At 42.7% G+C, this 15,229-nt stretch overlaps 1 protein-coding gene across 3 annotated transcripts in view; it reads left to right on the top strand.

Moving 5' to 3' along the window:
- The first annotated feature begins 113 nt into the window (after positions 1-113).
- PIBF1 (progesterone immunomodulatory binding factor 1) overlaps positions 114-15,229 on the top strand; it is a 190,072-nt gene continuing 174,956 nt past the window's right edge. Inside the window, exons 1-5 of one of the 3 annotated variants that reach the window (XM_054013350.1) lie at positions 114-252; positions 2,374-2,676; positions 4,079-4,179; positions 7,410-7,608; positions 13,168-13,287. In XM_054013350.1, coding sequence (XP_053869325.1) covers positions 2,425-2,676; positions 4,079-4,179; positions 7,410-7,608; positions 13,168-13,287 — 672 coding nt within the window. In that variant the 5' untranslated portion in view covers positions 114-252; positions 2,374-2,424. Of the gene's footprint in view, positions 253-492; positions 841-2,373; positions 2,677-4,078; positions 4,180-7,409; positions 7,609-13,167; positions 13,288-15,229 lie in introns of those variants that run through there. The other 2 variants (XM_054013369.1, XM_054013359.1) reach the window with 2 other exon arrangements.

The following is a 15,229-nucleotide window of genomic DNA, read 5'->3' as shown; positions in this document are numbered from 1 at the left end:
ACTGCGCACGCGTCGGAAACACTTCGGCTGCCAGTTGTGCAGTGTGAGCTCTGCCTGGATGGGATTGCGGGTCCCAGCATACATTGCGACTAGAGCGGGTCGGTTGACGCAGCCCCCTTAGGTCTTTTGTTTTAGCGCGAGTGCCGTTGTCTTGGTGACGGCATCTAACAGCTCCGCCCTTTCCGGTGTGAAGCCTGAGCCGCAGCGGGCGGTGCGTGGGTGCGGGCGGCTGTTGGTCGGTAATTGTAGGAGGTGAGTCTGGGGTATTGTGGCTGCGGGGGCTTCTCTCGCCTCGCCGGGCTGGTGTGAGGGCGCATCACCCCCCCCGAAATGTACCTGCCCGCGCTGCGGGGATCTGCCCCGGGGGCTCTCACGGGGCAGCCTCGTTTTGCCGCTCGCCCCGGTAGTGGTTTGTGCGGGGCTATGTGCAGATACGTTATCACACATTCAAATGACCAGCCCTCGCTGCGCGCAGGAGTTTGGGCGGGTCAGGGCCAGTAGGCGATGTGCCCGAGGTCATTCAGGAGGGAAACCGGAGTGGGGTCCGGAATGGCGCAGGCTGGGCTCCCCTGGTGTTCATTGGGACCAGGAGCCACTACTGCCCTGGGGTGACTTCCAGTTCCACTGCTGTGACCCTGCTCCTGTACTCAGGCCTCTCCACTGTCCCTCCGTCTGAGGGATGGTGGCCTGGTACCCCCCCACTTCTGTGTTTAAACAGTCTGCTCATTAGGGATGAAGGAGCATGGCACAGCACGGGCTGTGGCGGAGAGCGAGCTCGGCTTTGTGGATGCAAGGAAGACTCTAAAGTAAGGGTCCGACTGGAGCTTCCCCACTGCAGGTGTAAGGCACTGTTTTTCTACCTTCCTTTCCTAACATAAACACAGGGTCAAGTATATATCATTCCCCCACTGCCTCCCAACACTGTGTGGGATGCACAATTACCTCCTGGAGAGAGGCTGATAGAGAGAACAAAACGTGTTTGACAGATGTGTGGTCAGTTTGCTTAAGGCACTACTGGGAGGTGTTCAGATGCTATGGTAGAGAGGATGGTATAAGAACCTATATGGGATAGAAAGTTATTTATGCTGAAGGAATTTTTCCCATGTCATTTAAGTTTGCTGCATGACTAATAAGTATGTCCCTCATTTGGATCTCTGCCCTATATTATGTTCCATGCTTCTGGTAAAGAGGGAGATTGAATGAGAGAAACATGGGAGAAACTGAACCAGAGACCCATAGTGTCTTTTTGCAGTGCTGCATAGGCAGTGGAAGGCATGTGATTAATGAGTGGTCAGGCACCACATTGAGACTGAGCAGTGTGAAATCTCACTATGGTAACCACATATGTAGCTCACACTAGTACTGATGACAGTACAAACAGCACAGTGACACCACCCATTGGTAATGATGAGCTTAGAACAGGGGTGGGCAAACTTTTTGGCCCCAGGGCCACATTGGGGTTGTAAAACTGCATGGAGGGCTGGGTAGGGAAGGCTGTGCCTCCCCAAACAGCCTGGACCCCACCCCCTATCTACCCCCTCCCACTTCCTGCCCCCTCAGAACTGCCTACCCCTCCAACGCCCCCTGCCCCAACCAACCCCCTGTCCCTAACCTCCCCCCCGGGATCCCACCCCCTGCTCCCAGTCCCCTGACTGCCCTGACTCCTATCCACACCCCTGCTCCCTGACTGACCCCCTGGGACCCCACTCCTATCCAATCCCCCATGTTCCCCATCTCCTGATCCCTATCCACACTCCCACCCCCTGACAGGTCCCTTAGGGCCCCCACGCTTATGCAACCCCCGTCCCCTGACCGCCCCTCACCCGAACCTTCGCCCCATCCAACTGCCCCCCTGCTCCCTGTCAGCCCTCCAGGACACCCCGCCACTTATCCAACCTCCCGACCTGCTTACCATGCCGATCAGAGCAACATGTCTGGCAGCTGCTGCCCGGCCGGACGGAGCTAGACATGCTGCTGCTCTGCTCCACAGGAGCTTGCAGCCCCGCTGCCCAGAGTGCTGTCCGCGCGACCATGTGGCTGCAGGGAAGGAGGAACAACAGGGGAGGGGTCGGGAGCTAGCCTCCCTGGCCAGGAGCTCAAGGGCCTGGCAGGACGGTCCCGCGGGCTGTAGTTTGCCCACCTCTGGCTTAGAATGTCCTTCTGCAGAGAAGGCCATTAGTAGTGTGGAAGGTAGGAAGCCCCAGAAACTGTTCTGGGGGAAAATTTTATTTTACAGCATCCTACAACCATCTCTTACAGGTGAAAGGACAGGCCAAACACTGAGCAAGAAATCTAAAGTGTTGGTTAATAGTTTTCATAATGTTTTAATACCTTTCCTCTTAACTGTTCTGACTTTTGCATTTCACTCTACAGGGTACTCAGATCAAATCATAACCATAAAAACGTTTTCAAATAGAAAGAAAAATGTCACGGAAGGGCTCCAAGGAAACCAAGAAAGCAAATATCTCCAGCTCCCTGGAGTCTGAAGATATTAGTTTAGAGACTACAGTACCAACAGATGACATTTCCTCTTCTGAAGAGAGAGAAGGTACCACCAAAATCACCAGGCAACTGATTGAACGGAAGGAATTGCTTCATAATCTACAATTGCTGAAAATAGAGTTATCTCAGAAAAACTTAATGATTGACAACTTGAAAGTGGAATATCTGACCAAAGTAAGAAAGTATCTGATTGTATATATGTGCGCCCTATTCCAGAACAACTGCTTAAGTATAAAAAAGTACTTTATATACTTCCTCATTCATGGTTCTTGAATAACTTCAATTTACAAATCAACTTCAGTTGCTCTAGCTGAAATCAGGTTGGATACAGTATAGAAGTGAAAATGTGAGCTTTCTCTTGCAATGTGCATTAGCCCTGCAGAAATCTCTAGGGGTACGAGTTCACTTTCATTCTTGACTTAATACTTCTTAGCACTTTCAGAGTACTGTACAAATTTTAATTTTCCATAATATTCCTGTAGGGTAGGAAATATCTTCCCTGTTTTTTTATAGAAGGTAAAAGATGGTGAAATTGAGACATGAAGGAATTATTTGACTTCCCAAGGATACATCTTTAGTAAAAACAGAGCTGGGGTTAGAACTTGGGAATTCTTGTGACAATACTTTAGGTCTTGTGCTTATTACAGTCTAAACCAAAGAAAATACTAGTCCCCAGGCACTCTTACCATTCAAAGTCAAGAATTCTTTGGCAGCCTCTCCAAACACACCGACACACTACAGAGGGTTATCATTGATACATGTTTTATTTTTCTGTAGTAAATGCAAGGGACTTAAGGGATCACTAGCCTGAAAAGGTTGAGAAACACTGAATTGTAGACTTTTGAGTGGTCTTCAAATTAGAACAGCTTGTCTGTGGAAATGTGGACTGACTTAGAAGTGAGAGATTCTATATCTTGTCCCATCTCATTTACAAGAAGTGTGGGGAGGAAAGCTGAGGTAGGGGGAATGCCCTACTACAGTAGTGTATAGTTTTATTGTTACCTTTATCCTAGAACTTGTCTACACTTACAACGGTGCAGCTGCGCTTGTACAAGTGTGTCCCTGTAGCACTTAATGAAGATGCTACCTATGCTGACGGGAGACCTGGAAGGGAGTTTGCTCAGTATAGCTGCGTCACTCAGGGGTGTGGATTTTCCACATCCCTGAGCAACTGTAGTTATACCGACATAAGTTCATAGTGTAAACTAGGGCTCAATCTCTTCTGTTGATATCTGTTTATAACTTGCACTTGTCTGTACATTGACTTTAGGCCAAATCCTGCAATCAAATTTGAGCAAGCAGATGCCTCGGCCTTTGTGAATCCAATTATAGAATTGGAGCTTTACTTTGTAGGTTCTTTGGGACAGGTATAATTTCTTTTGGCAGGTTTCTTTAGAACATTTTGGGGTTTTCTTAAAACAATCAAAATAGCAGTCTCCTGACTAATTCAGGCCCCTGCTATTTTTCTTAATTCTTTTAGTGAAAGATAGAATAGGGTATCGCTTTGATTAGAAAATGTTTCAGGAGAAGTTAGCAAGGTAAGCCATCTTTCTCTTTTATCTTTAATTGCTTTTAGATTGAAGAGCTAGAAGAGAAGCTTAATGATACAATCCACCAGAAGCAGCTGTTATCTTTACGACTAGACAACCAGTTGGCATTACAGCAAGAAGATGCCAGGTACAAGAATAAACAAACCAACTTCAGCATTAATATGTATTATTGATCTAAATGCAGTGGTAGGGAATAAAACATGACAGGATGTAGGTTACTGGAAGAGCAGCTTTACTATAGGTTGTATAAGCCTTTCCAGTCTAACCCTTCACTTAAAATTCCTAACTGTAACTTGCTGACTGTAACTTTAATACAAGTAAGAATCTCTGCTGTTTTGAAAACAAAGGGCTCGAGTAAGAGGAATACTTTCCCCACTTAAAATAATACATTTACAACTCTCTTTTAATAATTCTATATCCTGAATGCCTTGGGGAGATGGGAGGGAATGATGTTGAGAAAACTGTCTTTTGGCCCTGAAAGAGCCCTCATTGAGCAGAAGTGCTTCTAGTGTTTGGGTAAATATTGATTTTGACTTGAGTCTTCTGCAACGTTACAAATTGTCTAGAACCTAAAGCTAGATTTAGTAACGTGCTATTGACAAAATACCTCATTAAGGAGTTCTGTTCTCACTTCTTCTACTGACTGGTCTTAAGAAGGATTGTAAAGTGTGGTATATTATTTAGTAAAGTCTCGCACCACAACAGGAGATACACAAACTCAAGCACAGAAGTTGTGACTTTCTGTAGAAGATGTTACTTCTGGTGGAATTCTGCACCCAAAAATTAAAAATTTTGCACACAATTTAAAGTTCTGCAAAATTCTGCATATTTTATTTGTCAAAATAACACAATATAATCACACCAGTTTCAATTATTTTTGGTCATTTATTTCAAAATATCTGTCAGCAAGTATGTCTAACAATACAGACAACAAAGAAGATTCAGGAAATGCTTTTTGACAAATAGATTCCTTACTAGGCATATTAATACAGAACTCTTGAGTAATAATTCATTTAAACTAGAATGCAGAACCGTATTTCCTCACCCCTCAGAAGCAGTGCAAAGGCTTGGGGGAGTCGGGTAATGGAGCAGCGGAGGGAGAGGGAAGCAAATCGCTGGGAAGAAACCTGGGTGTGAACTTGGAGTGTTGTTGGGTATGGGTGGGAAAAGTATAGAACAGGTTTTTTGGGGTGGGTGGGTGGGAGGGAAGGGATTGTTAGGAAGCTTCCCCCATGTAGACCCTGGCTGACCCCTAGCCTTTCCCATTCGGTCAGGCACATCTGCCCTTGTCCCCCTGTGTCTCTGTGCCGTCACCCAGCCACTCCCCTCTACCTATGTCCCTGTAGGGCCCCCCCCCCATTGTCCCTTTGTGTCTCTGTGCCCAGGGGTGCTGGAACAATTTTTACAGTGGGGGTGCTGAGAGCCATTGAATCAAACTAAACCCTGTATATAATAGAAACTACTTCAAGGCAGGGGTTGCGGCAGCACACCTAGTTCCCAGCATCTATGTCTGTGCTCTCACCCAGCCAGTCCCCTGTCCCTATGTAGCTCTTCACTGCCTCCCCCTATGTCTCTGTAGCTCCCCCTGTGGCTTTATGCCTCCACTCCCATTCAGCCCCTGCCTGTCCTCCCCCACTTGCTCTTATGCACCCCTGTCTGACCTCTCCCAGCACCCTACACTGTGTGTCTCCCCATACCCTCTGTTTCCTGACCTGGCCACAGGAGCTGTGATGAATGCAGGCTCTCTTCCTTATCTGGCTGTGAGCTGCTGCTTTGTTCTATCGCCACAGTGCCCTCTGGTGGGCAAAAGGCGAAACTGCATCAACGTTTTGGCAGAAGCTGTTTTTGGCGCAAAAAAATTGAAATCTGCGGAGCTCATTAATTATGCATGTGTGCAGTAGCACAGAATTCCCCCAGGGGTAATTTGTGGCAGAACTGGTCTCAGATATAAGAGCACAGTGGCTCTTGGAAAAATGTCTTCCAATTGTGTGCTTAGTTGTGCCATCTTATGCTTATCTAAGTTTTGTCAAGTGCTCTGGCATCTGTACAGATGAAAAAGTGGTATGTACTGTATAAATTATTAGGCCCAGAGACTTAAAACAGTTTAGTGACTTAGATGCTTATCCAAAGTGGAAAAACATTCTCTCTTCTATCCTCCTCAGTCTACTACCCTAATATCCTGCCCATCAATAACTTACGCTTATCTTTCTTCAGAACATATCCCTTTTGTGGACTAACCTTGCTTTAGTGAACCTCAAAAAATATGCTGGATCAAGATTTATCCTGAAACCTTGTACAACAACCCCATTAAAACTTTTTGAGTGCTTGTTTAAAAAGCAAACAGGGTAGCCCCCCCCCACCCCCCCCAAAAAAAACAACCAAAAAACCTTCCTGAAAGAACAGTTTAGATTGAAAGTGTTTTTCAGTGGAGTTCAACCAAAATACAAAAGAAGCAGGCTTTCTTTACAACAATTTTGAACCTACAAAAACATATACAAACAAACAAACTCTTTTCAATGTTCAAATGTTTGGAAGTGAACAGTTAAGGGATTCAACGAGTTTTCCAATACCGTATAATCCTTCGTCACTCATGATCAGCCTACCTAACTTTAGGTAGTAACATTTTAAAATGTCTATTGGTAGCATATTAACATGGAGATTGGAGTTAAGGTTCCTTGTTTGAGTGTGATTTCTAGGAATCTTGGTGAGTGCATTATGATGGCTGTATGTTGGAAGTGACATGCCGTTTGTTGTGGAGGTGGTCTCTGAGTGTGATTATATTTAGATGATAAGGTGTGAATTGAAGTTATTTGGATGTTAACATTGCTTTAACTAGAGATGTCTTAGGCTTTGTCTACACTGGAACTTTGTCGGCAAAACTTTTGTCATTCGAGGTGTTTAAACAACAAAAGTTTTACTGATGAAAAGCACCGATGTGAACAGCGCTTTGTTGGCAGGAGCGCTCTCCTGCTCGCAAAGCTGCTGCTGCTTGGGGGAGGGAGGGGGTGGAAGTCTTTTTATCGTCAGGAGAGCTTTCTCCTGCTGACAAACAGCAGTTACACTGCGCGCCTTTTAGCAGCACGGCTGTGGCAGCACAGCCATGTCGCTAAAAGCAAGGTAATGTAGACAGGGCCTTACTTTCTTACAGTTTGTATTTGAAAGGCAATATACTTGTGCAATCTTAATTCTAGTTAAAGATTTGTTTGTTTTTTGTAGGATTAAATTAATTGTGAACTCTTGTTCTCATCTGTAAAATTAGGATAATAATTATTTGCCTACCTCAAGTATTGTGAGGATTGATTAGTTAGGAAACAAATACTTTAGACATGCTTATCGTTTTCTGATATATTTACGTAGAAAACATCAAGAGCTAATGAAACAGGAAATGGAAACCATTTTAATGAGGCAAAAACAACTAGAAGAAACAAATCATCAGTTAAGGGAGCGGGCTGGAGATATTCGTCGCAGCTTGCGTGACTTGGAGTTGACAGAAGATTATTATGAGAAATTGAAATCTCTTCCTGAAGATGAGCTTTCTATCCCTGAATATGTTTCTGTGAGTACTTTGTGTTCTGTATTGCTATTCAGAATAGAAATCATCATGGTTTAGTAACCTGTTCGTAAAGGTTTTAATGAGTACCTTGATGCACTCTTTCTGACTCTGTGTACCTGTGAAGAAAGCAGGGAGAAGCCTTTAAAACTCAGATTGTTCCACCCCCACCTCTTCCTTATATAATTCAGTCATTAAAATTGGCATCCAAGTGGAAAGAAGAAGCCTTTTAAACCCAATCTTTAATGCCTAGTAGGTTGAAATGATAAGAGAGAACTGGATGAGATTTGTTTTACTTGCATGATAGGCAGCAGGGAGGTTAAGTGGCAAAGGAAGGAACAGGGTGAGTATACGAGTTTGAAACACAAACTTCCTGGAACAACAATCCATCTTCTCGTTCAGTTATTCCGCCCCTATTAGAATCTAAACAGTGCAGAGATGAAGGATCTTTCCTTGGATCCGTAAGAACATAAGAACTGTGGAACTCTCTGCCAGGGGATGTTGTGAAGGCCAAAACTATAACAGGGTTAAAAAAAGAACTAGATAAGTTCCTGGAGGATGGTCCATCAATGGCTATTAGCCAAGATGGGCAGGGATGGAACACCATGCTCTAAGTGTCCCTAGCCTTTGTTTGCCAGAGGCTCGGAATGGATGACGGGATGTATCATTGATGATTGCCCATTCTGTTCATTCCCTCTGAAGCACCTGTCATTGGCCACGGTCAGAAGGCAGGATACTGGGCTAAATGGACCATTGGTCTGACCCAGTATGGCCATTCTTATATGATATAGACCTTAGCGGTAAATTTTCTATACCAGGCTTACAACAGAAAGTATTTTTTAGTTAAGTTTATTCTACCTAGATTTTAAACTAAAGGATATCAAGTTTAAATTCTAGTATTTAATCTGTGAAATCCTATTGTCTTCATTGTGTTTGCACAGAACTTGAATAAACTAAGGGTAGAACTTGTCATGTAGAATTTTTATTATATGAACAGGAAAAAATGCTTTTCCAACACAGAGACTAGCCTGGACATTCAAAGTTTTATGTTGGCTTTCCCCTGCCTTAACCCTGCAAAATAAATTTTGGAAAGTATATAAATGCATCTAAATTGCTGTGTCGAGGACAACGAGAAACACAGACTTTCAGCCCAGTGGTTAGTGTACTCACACAGGGTGTGGGAGACAGCAGGTTCAAGGCCCCCTCTGCCTGATGAGGAGAAGGGATTTGAACAGTGCTCTGCCTCCTGTCACATGAGTTCCCTAATGACTGGGCTATGGAATATTCTAATGTGGGGCTCCCTCAGTCTCTCCTGTTGAGCTGTTGCATTTTGGATAAATAAATAGATGTTGGAGCAGGGGGACTAATCCTGGAAGATAGCTAATGTAATGCCAATATTTAAAAAGGGCTCTAGAGGTGATCCCAGCAATTACAGACCGGTAAGTCTAACATCGGTACCAGGCAGAGTAGTCAAAACAATAGTAAAGAATAAAATTGTCAGACACGTAGAAGAACATAAATTGTTGTGCAAAAGTCAACATGGTTTCTGTAAAGGGTATGAGTAGAGATTAAAGAGGCTAGGACTTTTCAGCTTGGAAAAGAGGAGACTAAGGGGGGATATGATAGAGGTATATAAAATCATGAGTGATGTGGAGAAAGTAGATAAGGAAAAGTTATTTACTTATTCCCATAATACAGGAACTAGGGGTCACCAAATGAAATTAATAGGCAGCAGGTTTAAAACAAATAGGAAGTTCTTCTTCATACAGCACACAGTCAACTTGTGGAACTCCTTACCTACTAGCCAGGATAGGTAAGGAATGGTGTCCCTCGTCTCTGTTTGTCAGAGGGTGGAGATGGATGGCAGGAGAGTGATCACTTGATCATTACCTGTTAGGTTCACTGCCTCTGGGGCACCTGGTATTAGCCACTGTTGGTAGACAGCAACAGAGGGTCCTGTGGCACCTTTGAGACTATCAGAAGTATTGGGAGCATAAGCTTTCGTGGGTAAGAACCTCACTTCTTCAGATGCAAGTAATGGAAATCTCCAGAGGCAGGAGATTTCCATTACTTGCATCTGAAGAAGTGAGGTTCTTACCCACGAAAGCTTATGCTCCCAATACTTCTGATAGTCTCAAAGGTGCCACAGGACCCTCTGTTGCTTTTTACAGATTCAGACTAACACGGCTACCCCTCTGATGTTGGTAGACAGGATACTGGGCTAGATGGACCTTTGGTCTGACGCAGTACGGCCGTTCTTATGTTTCCCACCTGCCAGGTGAGTGCCCTTCCTACCAGGCTAAAGTCATTCTCACACTCTCTGTCTCAATGATTAAGTAGTTATACACAGTGGAACAGTTTCAAGAGTAGAGATTAAGGGAGCCTCACATGAGAATATCTCATAACCCAGTGGTTAGGACAGTCACCTGAGAAGTGGCAGACTACTGTTCAAATCCGTTTTTCTCCTCATCAGGGGGCTGGCCTGAACCACATCCTGGGTGAGTACCCTAACCACTAGGCTAAAAGTTATGAGGGAGTGCCTCCTCCTTCTTCTCTTGTTGCATGTGGAGCGAGACTGCCTCTGAGCATGCCAACTGGATTGAGTCCTACATGCAAGTTAGGCATTCTTCGGCTGATCTTCCCCCAGTTTGTGACTTGCTCTGGGGCTTAGGCAGCCAGCCACCTGAAGCGAGGCTGCAGTGTGCACGCCTAAAGGCAGAAACATTGGTACCCAGGGAACTTTTTTTGCAAAAATGTAGGCGCCAAACAAGTTTAGTCACCTGTGGGGTTAGGAGGCATTTGAGCAGGAATTTTGTGAATATCAGTAGCTGCCTATGGCTTTGTCTACACTACGCAGCTTTTAGCGACATGGCTGAGTCTCAGATTTAGGTGCCAAAGTGGCAGTTAAGTGTCTGAGTTCCTTTTTGAATTTAGCCTTGTTTACCTTCACAAGGTAAAAGGAATATAATAAATGTGACTTACTTGACCCAAGGAGGCCAGTTCTAGTATGCAGCAGGTCTCTGGAATGGCTCTAATGACACTATAATGTACCATCATATGGAGGACTTAAATAAAAATACAGGCATGTTTTAATCCCCACTTCTTGGTTGATAATTAGATATAAGTCCAACTTTGGAATTGTTTAAAAAAAAAAAAAAAAAAAAACTATTCACATATTTTATATATTGTGACAAAGTTCCTCCTCTACCTTGGTGGGTCCTGCGCTTATTAGCAGATTTGCTTGCTTCACAGATCCACCATGTGGGTTGGGAAACAGCCCAGAGACCTTCCCCTCTGGTAGAAGCCACAGTCCAGGTCAATTCCTCCTGTGTCTGATCAGGAGTTGGGAGGTTTGGGGGGAACCCAGGCCTGCCCTCTACTCCGGGTTCCAGCCCAGGGCCCTGTGGACTGCAGCTGTCTAGAGTGCCTCTTGGGACAGCTGCGTGACAGCTACAACTCCCTAGGCTACTTTCCCACGGCCTCCTCCCAACACCTTCTTTATCCTCACCACAGGACCTTTCTCCTGGTGTTTGATAATGCTTGTACTCCTCAGTCTTCCAGCAATATGTCTTCTCACTCTCTGCTCCTAGTGCCTCTTGCTCCCAGCTCCTCGCATGTACATCACAAACTGAAGTGAGTTCCTTTTTAAACTCAGGTGCCCTGCTTAGCTAGCCTGTCCTAATTGATTCTAGCAGTTTCTTAATTGGCTCCAGGTGTCTGAATTATCCTGCCTGTCTCAATTGGTTCTAGCAGATTCCTGATTACTCTAGTGCAGCACCTGCTCTGGTCACTCAGGGAACAGAAAACTACTCATCCAGTGACCAGTATATTTGCCCTCTACCAGACTCCTGTACCCCACTGGTCTGGATCTGTCACAATATATTCACATATAAAAAATGTGTGTGTATGTATAATATATAAAGAACTTCAGGACTTCGAAGGTGATAGATGAAATGATCTCTTTCAAAGCATTCAAAATGTAGGGGAGAAATAAAGTTTGACTGAAGGTGGATAGTTAAATAACTGTGGTGCCAACCTGTGTGTGTGCATGTGTACGTATGGTGTGCCACTGCATAAGCAAATAGTGCATTCCACCATTCTCTATATTTAATTTGTAGCTTTTTCAAACCACATAGTTACGATCCTAAGAATATTGATATAGAAAAACATATATAATATGCAGATTTGTGCATTTTTTAAAATATATTTTGTTTGATTTTTAAAAAGGCCTAGTTGACTTAGGCTAAAGCCCTTTCAGTAAGGGCTTTTAAAGCCTGCTGTAAGAAATCTTTGAAAATAAATTTTATAACGGGATCACTGGTAAGGCCGTTCACCATAGAAGCAAGTGTTTGTCAGAATACAAACTACAGGATGTGATTAATCTTGTTCCTGTTATAAATGAGAAGCTGGAAAAAAGAGATCTCATCACGATGATTGGAAGAATTACTTATAAATGCTTGACAATGCTCATTCTACAGTAGAGACCACTGGAATTCTTATTTCTTTGGTAGCTGAATTTCCCTTTTTCTTTCTTTTCTCAAATTTAAATAGGTAAGCATCAACATTTTGGGAGTCAATATTTTACTTTGGAACTTCTTTCAATAAACATCCCAGTGACTGGTCGCCCTCCTCTTTCTTTCTCTCACACTTGCAGCAGAGGGAAATGGAGGATAATTCATATCCCATCTGTACATCTACAAAGTAGTGCTTTTAGCAGTGTTGGCGATTGTGTGACTGACAGGGATTATGATTTTGATCCTCATTGGCTTCCCCTGGCATGATGAATAAAAATATTTCTGTTCAGAAGTGGTGGGAGGAGAAAGGGGTAATGTTGATTTTAAACTTGGTGAGATAATTTTTAGAAGTATGAAGGGAATATGTGAGGATCATGAGCCACATCAACTGCTTTATGTTAGTTGCGTGTTTAATGGTTGAATGAACATAAAATGGAGTAAGAGAGCTACTATTGTGGTACTCTACTCTGTTGCAACTAATTAGTATGAATGCTTAGTGTGGAAAGAATAAAAACAAGGAACAAAAAATTGAGTCTGAAAGACTATTGAATACAAACAGTGGCCATGTCTACAATGCGATCAATGCAGCAGTGTTGATGTAGTGGGTTTGGTGAACATATGCTAAGTCTATGGGAGAGTACTCTCCCATTGAAGTCTGTACTCCACCTCCCCGAGAGGCGAAAGCTGTGTCAACAGGAGAGTGTCTCCCGTCGACGTAGGTTGACTTACAGTGGTGTCTACACTGTGCTAAGTTACATCGACTTCAGTTACGTAACTTACGTAGCTGAAATAGCGTAACTTAGATTGACTTGCAGCGTTAGTGTAGATCAGCCCAGTGTAATAGAGTAGTACATATAAAAAGCTGTGTAGCAAGTAATGTATGTGTTAATAGAAAGTATTAACTTTTCTGTAAAACAAATATGAGAATTTTAAGTTAGTGGCATAAAATGTTTTAATTGTTCTCTTACTAGAATTTGTTTTTTCCTAATTTCGAGGGTGTATAATATCTGCATTTTTGAAGAGTGACAGTGTTGTTTGCTTTCTTTTCTAGATTCGATTCTATGAAGTAGTCCATCCATTAAGAAAAGAAGTAAATGAACTACAGATGAAAAAAGACAGCCTATCAGAAGACCTAAGTTATTACAAGTCTCAGTTGAAGTGTGTGATGGAGGTTTGTATGCTTTAGTAACCCAGCAATGAAAATGAGTAGTAAAATAACCCTGGTCTGTTAAATGGGTACATTTCCATTCCAGTTACCTTTCAGATCAGGTAGGAGACTAGAGGTTTAATAGTGGGGCATTAATTTTTTTTAATACTTGCAAAGCAGTTGTTTTCTCACAATATTGATTTGCTTAATAGTTGTACGAATAATGAAAATCTGTATCTCTGTCATCGGGTGCATATTTAATAAAAATTTAGAAAATTTTGACAGATATTCTGTTTGGAAACACATCTGCTGTACTGTCACTTTTACCTCTTTTTATTTATTTTTTAAATTTCCTTGGTTTTATTCTTTCCCTATTTATTTATTGCTAAAGACTTGAAAACAGGATTGCGGTGCTTTGATGTTCACTTGCTCTTGCTATTTGTTCCTCAACTGAAATAATAGTCTTTACGATCTCAAACTGGACCCCATAGCAATTAATTGTGATGCCACAAATAAAAGACTGACTACAATTAAGGAATAAGTTTTATTCAAATTTACTTTAAATCATGTTGTCTTTATTCTAGTAAAGAAGGGGAAGAGACACAAAAAAAGCAGAAATATCTTTTTTTTTTTTTTTTTTCTAAAGTACACCTCTACCCCGATATAACGCGGTCCTCAGGAGCCAAAAAATCTCACCGCCTTATAGGTGAGACCACATTATATTGGGTTCGGTCCGGTACGGTGTACCGGCGCCGTGCCGGACTGGACTGGCTTCCCGCTCCAGCCGCTTCGGGAGCCCCAGGCCCTTTAAATCGCTGCCGGAGCTCTGGCAGCGGGGCTCGGGCGGGGATTTAAAGGGCCTGGGGCTCCACACAAATTCGGATATAACGCGGTAAAGCAGCGGGGCTCAGGTGGTGCTTTAAAGGGCCCGGGGCTCCCCGCTGCTTTACCACGTTGTATCCGAATTCGTGTTATATCAGGTTGCGTTCTGTCGGGGTAGAGGTGTATATTGAAACATTGGCTGTGCTCAATATCATAAAATTTCTTTTTAAAGAATACATCTAAGATTTATACTGTTGTGCACAGAGCTGGAATTAAGATAATTGCATCGCTGTAGTTAAGGTTGCGACAACACATTTTCTTTTCCAAATCCTTGATAATAGTTGCTTAGGCTGACTCATTTTACCTTTTCCCCCTGAAACTTTTCATGGCTGGCTCAGCCTATAAGTGTGTGTTTTGGGAAAATTAAAGCACTGTCTGTTCTTGAGTTATCACGATATCTTATTTTATTTTATAAATGGACATTAAAAATGGCTTTTGTACTTGGCTAACTTGTAAATTATTGATTTTAAAATTTCAGCGATATAGACATGTGAACCAGTGTTTTTTCTGCCTTGTTTGATGAAATTTGTGTTTTAAATTACTCTAAAGAGATTTGAAAATAACAATGTATTGTGCATGCACAGCATTTCTCTACCCCCTCTTACTTCACCTTCCCTCCCCTTCAAAAAATGCAACTGCCTGCTTTTCTCCTTAAAGAACATCCATCACTGTGTACTTAATATATTCACATTCAAATAATTATAGGTGTCGGTACTTAAATGTAGTAGTGTTTAAAACACCCTTGAGACAAGGGAGAGACTAAAACTTTTATAATGATATCCAGTTAAGGGCCTTATCCTGTGAAATGCTGAACACCCTTATCTCACTCCTTTGACTTAATTCTATTTCTTTAGTACATTTTTAACTTAAAACAAAAGTGAAATAATGTCTTTCATGATCATTTAGTATTGCTTCCATAGTTTAACTTTCTCCTGTCTTTAGAGACTATACCTGTGCAAATGAACCATCTCTTAAGGTTCTCCTGTCTGTAAAATATTTTCTCTCCTTCTAGTTTAACTAGGCACATTATAAACCAGCAGTTCAATCTTTGTTTAAATTATGGAGGAAATTTAGCAGTTACGGA

Source organism: Malaclemys terrapin, chromosome 1 (assembly GCF_027887155.1).
Source record: "Malaclemys terrapin pileata isolate rMalTer1 chromosome 1, rMalTer1.hap1, whole genome shotgun sequence".
Taxonomy (NCBI): Eukaryota; Metazoa; Chordata; order Testudines; family Emydidae; genus Malaclemys; species Malaclemys terrapin.
Note: the sequence above shows the minus strand (reverse complement) of the source record. Positions and strands in the feature narration are given on the sequence as shown.